Genomic DNA, 11,798 nt, shown 5'->3' on the forward strand with positions numbered 1-11,798 from the left:
TATACAGTTTTCCTATTCGAATTTCATCATACCGCTTCTTCGATAGGAAGACAACTGTTGCAGGAGGTGAAAGTAATTCGACCAAAAGTAGTCGTTGATTTTTCCCGTGAAGAGAGAATGGTCAATTACTATTAATTAATACTGGTCTACTATTAATAATTGAAAAGTGATCCGTGTTAGATGGATTGTAATGGCCGCGCACGTGATCAAAGTCGTTATCCTTAACGTTCGAAAGACAACATATGATTTAATTCAAAAATCTCATAAAAATCAATAATAATTACCTTTATGTGATAATAAAGTGTTTATATTTTTGCCAAAAACTGTACAAACTACGTGGGAAGTATGTTCTGAAAACTATCACGTTTATAAAAAATTATCGGGCTGCAATTTAAAAAAATTGTCGACCTATCAATTCCGACTAATATCCCTTATTTATCTGTGCGCTTGTCTGCCCATCCTTAATCTCCAAGAAGGTGTTAGATAGACGAAAGTCAAGACCAGATATGCTTAGCAGCAGTAGGCCCAAATTAACTATTTAACAATTTCCGGTTTCAACCGGAAGTCACGTTTCGTCAATTCATAATTTTTCCCCGAACGGAGTTAGATAAATAACCGGTACAAATCTATTGCGAACAGGAAAACTATGAAGTACAGGAGCAAGACACTACTAAATGAATTGAGAACATTGTGAAAATAAGTTTCAGCTTCAGCTCGGCATTGTGACGATGTCACAATAAATAATCGCACTTTTAAATTAATTTGGTTTATTTAGTGAGGGCAAAGCGACATGTGAGCGAATCAGCGATATGCCGAAGGAGATGCTTCCCGAAAAGACATTTATTGAAAGCTGGACCATAAACTTTCCTTTTTTCGGGTTATTTGCTTGCAACTGCGACTCTTCTTTCTTCGAGGAGTCACAGGCGAATCTTTGTCATTCTACAAAACATCAAGATAAAAAACACCAATGTTTGCAACGTTATCGATAAGAATGTTTTAAAAAATTAATCAAAAATCTTCCTTATCTTAATCTCCTCAAAGAATAATTTCGATTTTCTTACAGAGAAATCAATGGTTTACCTGAAATGGGTAATCTTTATTTTCCTGAACACTCGGTTCAGAATCTTCTCTCCTACTACAAAGGAATTCTATTAATTCATACTTCATATTAAATAATTCGTATGAATAAACACAATTACTGATTACATTTACCTTTTCTTCTTCATTTTATTTCTCGAAATTTGCAAAACAACTGTTTTGGCGCAACGAAACGTTCCACTGAACAATAGCAACTCGACAATTGAACGCACAGGTATTGTTGAAAATTTATTGTATTAATGACGCCATAGAGTGTGATATTAATAAATTTTTTATATTTTTCATCTATGCTTTGAGAAGTCATTTTTATGAAACTCGTTGTGGATCGAACCAGATAAACAATGGGCAAAGTAATAGGAGACTGCATTCTTCACATGCAGGATGGACCATTATCCAGAAATATTAGAGTTTTTAGTCCGAATTTGAATCGCTCTTGTCACTTTAACTGCTCAATAAATCCCCCGTCACGTTTTACTCTTAAATACTGCCAATTTGGAGTATTTATAATTTTAATGGACTTTTCATTTACAAAAACCCGTTCGTGGTCTTAATAATATTCCATTGGTCTTAATAATATTCCATTGGTCTTAATAATATAACCATTGGTTTAACGTTGAACGCAGAAATATAATTTGAAAATTTTTAAACGAAACAGATAATCAGAAATTAAAAATTGTTCTTCCATTCGGCCTATCGTTGGGGTTGAGTTCAAATGAGGTCGTCAACGGGGGTGCGTAGAAAACACCCGAACTCACCGTTATTTTATATGCGCTTTTTTCGTGGACCCTATTGAAGTGAGTTGGCTTCTCATAGCGGAGGGCGTGGGTCTGCTGCGGGCAAGTGCAGTTCTGTCTTCAGTTACAGAATTGGACAGATTTCTGGTTTGTTTCCCGTGCAGGTTGTTCTGAGGGCACTCTCGAAGATTTAGAGCATACTAGCCTAATCTCCATCATTGCATCACTAGAAGAAGAATATTAGATTTTGTTTATTTTTAGTGTTATCCAATAAAATATATTGCATGTATCTATACGAAATATTGTGTGTGTCCCAGAAAGACAGTGTCAAGTCTATTTTTTTGGTGCTACGCAATACTGAAGGTGCAATCGTTGGGCATGATAATACATGTGAAATCTGCATTTTTGACCGCGATTTTGCATCTTTAGCATTACCATTTTAAAGGTTTAAATGAGGGTAACTTGAGCATTTTAAATAGTACTCATAGTTGTTTATCGTATTTACGTTTGATTCTTACTGTGATTCATTGCGGCAATCGCCATATTGGGTCCTGTTAGGTTGTGCATAAGGTTTTTAGATTGATTTTGGTCATTTCTAACTATTTTATTATACAGTGGGTGATCGGTTAACGGGCAAATCGGATAACGAACACTTTCGCAAAAGATTTTATGTTCGGACAACGAACACATGATCGAATAACGAACACCTCACAGAACAAACACAACAAGACGCGACGTAAAAATAATAACGAATACCGATTGGTCTTCCCTTGTCTTTAGGTAATAATTCGAAACTTTTCGGAGTGCAAAAGATGTTGACATCGACGCTCAGCCCGGTTTATACCTATTAGATAGTATTCCTCCGAACTTTGAACCTCTTCCTTCTAATTCCGGCCTTTTATTTTTCTGACAGGAACAATTCTTGTATAGTATTCGCGAGACTGTCGGGCGGGCACTCGTTAAGTTTTGCATGAATTTGTCTTTTCGGAAGGTAAAAGTATTATATCAAAGGTAGAGAGTGGGCAGATAATACGTAATGTTGCTGGGCAGTATGGCTTAAACAGGTCTACAGTAGGTCGCAGTACAATCGTATTTAAGAATCATACAATATAATCAAGAAGACTGAAGCAGCTAAACGAGTAACGAAAATTACATCTGAGAAATAAAGAACATTTAAGAGCTCATAATGGAACTTGAAACGCATCTGACGACGGAAGAACGCCAAGAACTCTTGAATGAAGAACACCAAGAAACTCGGCTAGAAATGTTTTTTTGAAAGGAGGATTAATGCCGATATCTGCTATTTAAAATCTTTGGAAAAGTGGAAGGATGTCAGAACAACGATCTTAGAATGGCATCCAAACCAGGTTGAGGCTTGGAGATCTCTACAATTACAATTCCATTAATTACTTCTAAAAAATTCTTAAGAAGAGAGAAAAATAATCGACATTAGACAGATTCTTTAACCCCCTCAAACGGAAAAAATATGACTAATAAAAATGCAAGACTGTCTACGTATGTATTTTTATTATGACGTATAAATAAACGTAGTAAGAAAGCATATATTTTTTTATTTTCTTGGGGTCTCCAGAACGAATTAATTAAATTCCAACTAAAACCTACGGTAAATCGATAATCGGTTAACGAACAATTCGAATAGCGAACTAAGTGTTGGAACGAATTATGTTTCGTTAACCAATCATCCACTGTATTATATTATGGAATTTGTTTGATATTTACGAAGGTTATCTTATGAGTTTATAACACCGAGTGCCCAATCCAACACATTTTTGAAATTCTTTAAATTGTGTACAGTAGAGGAATAATTTCAGGTTTAAAATCGGCACCTCCGAAAACCACTTAAATCATATTTTATGTTTACCGGTAACTTTCTATTATACAATTTTCCTATCCGAATGCCACCATACTGCTTGTCGGACAGAAAGAAGACTGTCTTACTTCGCCCTCCTGCAACAGTACTTGACCTCCCGGAAGAGAAAATGGTCAACGACTATTAATTTGTTAACAGATTTCAAGGAATCCATCGCATTTAATAACAATCAGATAAATTTAGAAAATTATTACTACAATATTACCTATCTACAAAACACATTTTTGTATAGATTATCAAACTGATAATTTCTATAACATTGTATATATGATATTTTTGAATTAAAGACCTTTTCTAACAATTAATATTTTTATTCCAATTTCTTAATCTGAAATTACATGATTGAATTACAAAAACTTGCGAACACATATGTAGTATACAATGGTATAAATTCGCATATAGTGTCCTAAAATTCTAGTCACTTTCGGTCATTCAATAGCCCTCAGCTAGTCAACTACTAGAACCATATGGTCATTCACTGGTAATTTTTCAATTTTAAAAACATTCTGTCATTAATTTAATAAATACTACAGAAAATTAAAAATTCAGTTTTTGAATGAGTAGTGCGAGTTCTCGGTAACCAGCGTTGACCATTACTTATGTTAAATGTCTGTTTCTTAAATGATTATATACAAATCTCTATTATTAAGATACTTAATCGGTCATTTACTTGTGTAACTACCTTATTCTTTAATAATTGATAACTTTCACCCGATTAACCCTACGTCTGCTAACTTGGAGGACTGTTTATTTATTTATTATTGTATATTTTAGTAATGCCGAAAATGCATAATTACTATCCCCGATGAAGACACGAAACAAGTCAATGTAAAAATTCAACAATTTCTACAGTAAAATTAGGATATACAAAAAAAGTAAATGTTAAAAGACAGCATAGGGAGAAAACCCAGATTTATACATTCTTTTAATACTTATACATTTTTAGTATACTGTAGACTATAAAATGAAGAAATTTTACGATACAATTTTATCTGTTTTCGTATTGAAAAATATTTATATTGGAAATATAAGGATAAAAACGAGAGAGATCAGAAGGTGCAATGACTTTTTAATGGATATTGATATCAGTTTCGAAATCATTATTAACGCCCTTTGCCGTAATAATTAACGCAGTGCGAAGGAGAAATAAAGAAAAAAATACTGTAAGTTAGTACTTATAACAGCCGAAATTGCCGAATTCTCTTTCTAAGTAAAAATAAAATTTTAGATAAACGTTCATAGAAGTTAAATAATGAAAATAATTATTATATTAAAAAAACGTTTCTTTAGCTTGTAAATTATTTATTTAGTATATATACATTTATACAATAAATATAAATAAGTGACAATGTAATTTCTTCATTATAAATAAATTTATAATAAATAATGTAAAGAATTTTATGTGCATATTTTGCTAGGTAACTACTATTAATAATTTATAAATATCTGCGAAATTAATGATTACAAGTGTTTTTAATTATCAACGGGGTTGTTGTACTTTGTAATACTTTAAAATATAAATTCGAAATTCAGGAAAATTAGAGCAATTTTACATATCCTGGCCCCATACCACACCGCTCACTCCTAAAGAAAGTATTTCCTGTGGTTCAAATTTTAATATATGAAGTGGTGTCGAGCATCCTGAGCCATCACCAAATTTACAAATTATAATCGTATACACCATTTACAGCCGACTTGTCTCTCGCTTATCGAAACGCGTGTGAATGGGCCTCTCTACGACAGAAAGAACCTGCTATTCGACTCTTCCATTCGGATTTCGAAGCCTAGTTCGTGTGCATTCGCCAAATTTAGCAACTTCTGTTAAAATTGGGTAAGAATCTCTCTTTCTCAAGACGCTAGAATAAGCCTACCTGTACCAAACACATATACTCTCACGTGTGATCCTGTTCTATCGCTCTCTTTTAGCATATTAAAACACTATTTCTAACATATTTTTTTTTTTTTTTTTTTTTTTTTTTGCTTTTATCTTGGTGTCTCCATATTGTTCAATGACAGATTGAAGCTAACCTCATTACTAATATTGTCCATAAGGTTCTCTATAACTGTATAACGTTGAAAAATTAATGTTTATGCACTTAATTTGTGTTTATAGAAAAACAATATACAAAGTTTATGTAATTCCGAATCAGTTTATTTTTCTTCGTGATTTTAAAAAATAAAAAGTTCTAAACTTTTTGAAAATTATGGAAATTTTTATTAGTAATTTATATTTGATTTAAATCACTACAATCTTGAATGTCAAATATCGTGTGTAATTTCGTCACTAAAATTTAAATGTCAAACTAATTTGAAATCTTCACTTGTCCATAAAAACAGAATAAAATCGAGAGTTCAAGAATGTCGGAAGAACAATCGAAAACTGCAAAGTATTTCAACGTTATTAACATTAAAAATGTTCCTCAGTGATACTTTTTCATGTGTTCTTGCAGAGAAACTTCGTCGTCAAACCTGACTTGACACACGACACATTCCATTTCATATCGATCGGTTCTTACTTCTGAGAACAGATCGAAAGACGTCGATAGTTTCACATCTGTTTCGAAGGCAGCGTCTTCGTGAATGTCTTCAGGATCGTGTGATATGTCGCTTGTCAATCCAGAAATGTAATAATGATACAAATAATGTAAATATAATAGGCTATATAATACATTTTTAAAACAAAACCAAGTAAAATTGACACATTCTTTATTCAAAAGCTTCATTTTCAGTTTATTCCGCTGAAAACCTTAAGTCTGAAAATACAAAAAAAAATCAGTTGTTTTATTTCGTACAATGACATTCAAATGCTATATTGGAAAATAAAACATACTATTTTGGGCCAAGGCACTCGATGAAAATACTCGTGTTCCCTTATATTTGCTTCTAAAGGACGTCTATACGGGTCCTGAAATAATCAAAAACAAATAATAACTGATTCAAATTTACTATTCGAATTTCGAATATTTTCCTCTGTGTGTTATTTCGGATAAAACAAATGTTATTAAACTAATTGGCAACACGTTATTAAAAAAAAATATAATATAAATGTATTAGTCCGTATCTGCCCATATACTGTGATGCCTTTTTGTGTATTTCTTTTATTTTTTATATTGTTGTTGCTTTCGTGTATTTAGTATATTTTATTTTAGTATTTATTTGTTAATTTATCTATTTCTTCGTTGCAAATTTGAATATATAATGACCGAACGTACCATTTATTAGAATTTTGAAATACGTTCGAATGCCAGTTCACATCAGTATGGCCTATTCCATTAGACTGAAAACGTTTCTCTTCAATTACATAAACTATTCTAAGCGATAGAAGGTGTTAAATGCCTTATTAAGTATAAAATTACCTTTTGCAATAAGTCGTTAATGAAATGTCTGGCTTCATCCGATAATTCAGCAGGATACGACACCTTCACATTTAAAGCAGCTGCAAACACATCTTAATAGTAATTATCTTATATTGCTATTATTATTATTAAATTAACAATTTTGATACATTACCTCTTATCCAATTGTAACGGGGCAATAAATACACGTTCTCAATATCCAACGCTTCTTTCACATAAATCTCCAGAGGGGTTCTTCCAACCAACGCTTGAAATAACACGATGGCGAAAGCCCACCAGTCACAGTAGGAATCTACAAACAATACGTTCATTAGTACATCCAACAATATGATACGAGCAAGTGTGAAAATACAAGCCCCTACCGTAAGGCTTCCTCTGGAGAATTTCCGGACACAGAAATAATAACGTTCCACAAAAATCTCTTGGATTTCGTTCGTACTGAAAAAGGTAATAATAAAACAGTCAAGAGATCGTTAAAAAACTACAATTCAGGAATTTTACAATGTTTATTTTATATATGTAATATATTTTAATATATATTATATATTACTGTGGACAGACCGAAATCAATTACTTGTGCACCTTTGTACACATCTAACATAACGTTGTTTAAACTAATGTCTCGATGTATTATTTCTATTCAAAATAAAAGCATTATTTCGCCACTCTTTACACATTTATGAACTAAATAAGCAAATACATTTACAGGAAATAATTACCATTCGTATGAATATACATAATGGCAGAGGCCACTTGAGCGGCAAACACTTTTGCTTTGCTCTTCGCTATAGGACTATTCTTTTGTATAAATGTGGTCAAAGTTTCTCCCTCAACAAAATCCGAAACAAAGCAACAGCTGAAAAATAAAACTTATTATCTCACAAAGCACAAATTATTATAAATAACTCAGGTGAAAAGAGAAAAACTTACACTGTGTCAGTTTGGAGGAACCGAATGAATCTGACGATATTCGGATGGGCGGACACAGAATTCCAAACGATTACTTCTCTCCGGATTTCACCAAACTATAAATAAATGAATGATAAATACACACAAAATATAAATTTATAAATAATACTAATGTAAATTCATAAAGCATTGATTACTCTTATTCTCAATGTACTGATTAAGAGAATTATTCTTTTTAATATATATGTATATTTTATTCGTGATTAGTTTGTATATTCCAGAAATTGTTCTAAATCCCCATAATGTACAGAATATCGATATTTATTGTTAAAGAATACCTGATTAGAAAAAGAGAATTCCTTCTTTACAACTTTTAAAGCCTTTTTCTTTCTGGAGTATTTGGTCTTAACCAAATAAACAATCCCAAAACTTCCACGTCCAACTTCTTTAGTAATTTTGTATTTGTCAATATAGTGTTTGTCTTTATCAAAACAGTCGTGTTCCTGCTTTGAATCTGCGAGTTTCTTTACCGATTCGTAAGTCTACAAAATTATAAAAATGATTATTTATTTACAAAATTTGCTGACGGAAGGAAGACAGAAAGAACGAAAACTTACCTCCGAATCAGAAATCTCGCCTGAAATGCAACAACATAACAAGAATTTATAGAAAAAATTTCTTAAAACTCCCATAAACTTTCTATTTTTCGGGTTATTTGCTTGCAACTGCGACTCGTCTTTCTTCGAGGAGTCACATTTTGTTGCAGGCGAATCTTTGTCATTCTACAAAACATCAAGATAAAAAACATCAATGTTTGCAACGTTATCGATAAGAATGTTTTAAAAAATTAACCAAAAATCTTCCTTATCTTAATCTCCTCAAAGAATAATTCCGATTTTCTTACAGAGAAATCAATGGTTTACCTGAAATGGGTAATCTTTATTTTCCTGAACACTCGGTTCAGAATCTTCTCTCCTACTATAAAGGAAGTCTATTAATTCATACTTCATATTTAATAATTCGTATGAATAAACACAATTACTGATTACATTTACCTTTTCTTCTTCATTTTATTTCTGAAAATTCGCAACACAACTTTTTCGGCGCAAGGAAACGTTCCACTCAACAATAGCAACTCGACAATTGAACTCAAAGGTATTGTTGAAAATTTATTGTATTAATGACGCCATAGAGTGTGATATTAATAAATTTTTTATATTTTTCATCTATGCTTTGAGAAGTCATTTTTATGACACTTGTTGTGGGTCGGGCCATATACACAATGGGCAAAGTAATGGAAGACTGCATTCTTCACGTGCAGGATGGACCATTTTCCAGAAATATTACAGTTTTTAGTCCGAATTTGAATCGCTCTTGTCACTTTAACCGCTCAATAAATCCCCCGTCACATTTTACTCTTAAATACTGCCAATTTGGAATATTTATGATTTCAATGGACTTTTCATTTACAAAAATCTGTTCGTGGTCTTAATAATATGCCACTTTTGGTTTAAAGTTGAACGCAGAAATATAATTTGAAAATTTTTAAACGAAAAAGATAATCAGAAATTAAAAATTGTTCTTTCATTCGGCCTATCGTTGGGGTTGAGCTCAAATGAAGTCGTCAACGGTGGTGCGTAGAAAACATCCGAACTCACCGCTATTTTATATGCGCTTTTTCTGTTGAGCCTATTGAAGAGAGTTGGCCTTTCACAGCAGAGAGCGTGGGTCTGCTACGGGCAAGTGCAGTTCTTCAGAACTGTCTTCAGTTACAGAATTGGACAGATTTCTGGTTTGTTTCCCGTGCAGTCTGTTCTGAGAGCACTCTCGAAGATTAAGGCATACTAGCCTAATCTCCATCATTTCATCACTAGAACAAGAATATTAAATTTTGTTTATTTTTAGTGTTTTCCAATAAAATATATTGCATGTATCCATACGAAATATTGTGTGTGTCCCAGAAAGACAGTGTCAAGTCTATTTTTTTGGTCCTACCCAATACTGAACGTGCAATCGTTGGGCATGATAATACATGTAAAATCTGCATTTTTGACCGCGATTTTGCATCTTTAACATTACGATTTTAAAGGTTTAAATGAGGGTAACTTATTCTCGAAAACGGAGTTACACCGATGAACAGATATAGATACCTACGTGGCAAAAAATTAAATACACGAAATTTTGATGCAAACCAGAAGTCATGATATTTCAATTCCATAATTTTCTTCCTGGAACGTGTTAGATAGAAGACCTGGCACAACTCTAATGTTAAGGAAAAGTATTTAGATTTATTTCATTTACAATATAATTAAAAATTCCATCCCAGAATTGTGACATCATAAATATATCTTCGTTTCATTTGCATAAGATTTTTTTTCGAAACCCTTCTTTCATTCATTGAGCGATTCCTAATTACACATCATTTATATAAATGCATTTAAGATGCGGATCACATAAAAGTTAGACGAGTAACACTATCAAAACGTGCAAGAATTATTAGTAATTAATTAAGCTTTAATTATAACGAATAAAATTTGAAATTAAAAGAAATCATTTTTGTATATACAATGTAAATATTATATTTAAAATAAGAATAAAAGGAATGTAAAAACAGAATTTATCCTTTCAAAATATTTTTGAATGACTTAGTAACGATTCAAGTCTTGAGCATTATTGGCACATGATCGAAAAATTTATGTTTTTTGATTTTTCTTTCTCTGAGACGTTCTTTAGGATTTTGAAATGGTCAACAATAACAATAGTTAATTAGAATTGTTCAATCTTCAAGATTCAATTACCATACTTTGTTTTTGTAAATTATATCGGAGAAATTGCAATGAAACAAACAAGTAAGGCGTGATACGTCGATAACTTTTTAAATTTCTTATTAATGATTAAAATGTATTTTATAGAAATTAAAGACAAAGTCGCTCTAAAAATTTCAGACAATCACCATATTATTTTTCTAGTGTTCCAGAACAAATTACAGACAGCCAGGCCTTCCTTTTTAAACTACTAAGCTGCCATTTTTAAAAAAGTTCTTTAAAAACACAGAAAACCAATAAAAATTTTTAAAATTTTCTTAAAATTGGAATGGTAAATCTTACGACGTCTAAATGGTTCATTCTTATGTGTTCGAGGTTTCGGCTTCTTTTTATCTACTTTTTTTAAATAGGCAGCTGAGTAGTCTAAAAAGGAAAGTCTGGCTGTCTACGATTTCTTCTGGAACACTAAAGAAAATAAAATGATGATCGTCTGACATTTTTATAGCTACTTTGTCTTTCGTTTGTATAAAAATATTTATTTATCTGACAGAAATTCAAAAAAATTAAAATGTAATTAATTCACTTAGTAAAAACCGGGATTGAACGTTCGATTAACAGTAATGAATTAATCGTCGAGTGTAGTTTATGTATTATGCCTTTGTGTCCATTATCTTAAATTAGTATTTTAATCATCAAATGATTCAATAAAAAAATGCGTTAAATCATTTGACTAATAACAACAACACATTAATTATAAAAGATGTTGGATTTTATGACATAATGTAATACGAAATGTGTATTAATTAAAATAAAACATAAGAAATGTTCAAAAGAATTTTGTTGGTAAAATGTATAATAGAAATTTCAGAAAACTAATTACACGATAAACTTACTTCTGTAACAAATTTTAGATTACTTGTTTGGCATCCTGCAGTAGTTCAAAAGGATACGTCAACTCCGCTTCTTCGGCAACTTTAGTCACATTTTCATGTTAATCATCGCTTCCTTTGTTACTTAACAAATTCTAAACTAATAATAGCTTACT

At 31.7% G+C, this 11,798-nt stretch overlaps 2 protein-coding genes across 2 annotated transcripts; both read right to left on the minus strand.

The window, feature by feature from the left end:
* Positions 1–6,470: 6,470 nt before the first annotated feature.
* Positions 6,471–7,706, minus strand: LOC136982446 (protein kinase C, brain isozyme-like). The gene is made up of 6 exons (XM_067278930.1): positions 7,630–7,706; positions 7,442–7,517; positions 7,234–7,371; positions 7,080–7,159; positions 6,554–6,628; positions 6,471–6,476 (listed from the first exon to the last, which is right to left on the minus strand). The coding sequence occupies exons 1-6, from the start codon at positions 7,678–7,680 to the stop codon at positions 6,471–6,473; spliced, it is 426 nt and encodes a 141-aa protein (XP_067135031.1). The 5' UTR covers positions 7,681–7,706.
* A 2-nt stretch (positions 7,707–7,708) lies between these two features.
* LOC136982447 (uncharacterized) lies at positions 7,709–9,150 on the minus strand. Its single transcript, XM_067278931.1, has 6 exons — positions 9,044–9,150; positions 8,912–8,966; positions 8,606–8,770; positions 8,327–8,530; positions 8,010–8,104; positions 7,709–7,935 (listed from the first exon to the last, which is right to left on the minus strand). Exons 1-6 carry the CDS (start codon positions 9,055–9,057, stop codon positions 7,782–7,784), a joined length of 687 nt encoding a protein of 228 aa, XP_067135032.1. The 5' UTR covers positions 9,058–9,150; the 3' UTR covers positions 7,709–7,781.
* Positions 9,151–11,798: the final 2,648 nt, after the last annotated feature.

Source organism: Centruroides vittatus, unplaced genomic scaffold, assembly GCF_030686945.1.
Source record: "Centruroides vittatus isolate TY-2023 unplaced genomic scaffold, ASM3068694v2 contig_832, whole genome shotgun sequence".
Classification (NCBI taxonomy): Eukaryota; Metazoa; Arthropoda; class Arachnida; order Scorpiones; family Buthidae; genus Centruroides; species Centruroides vittatus.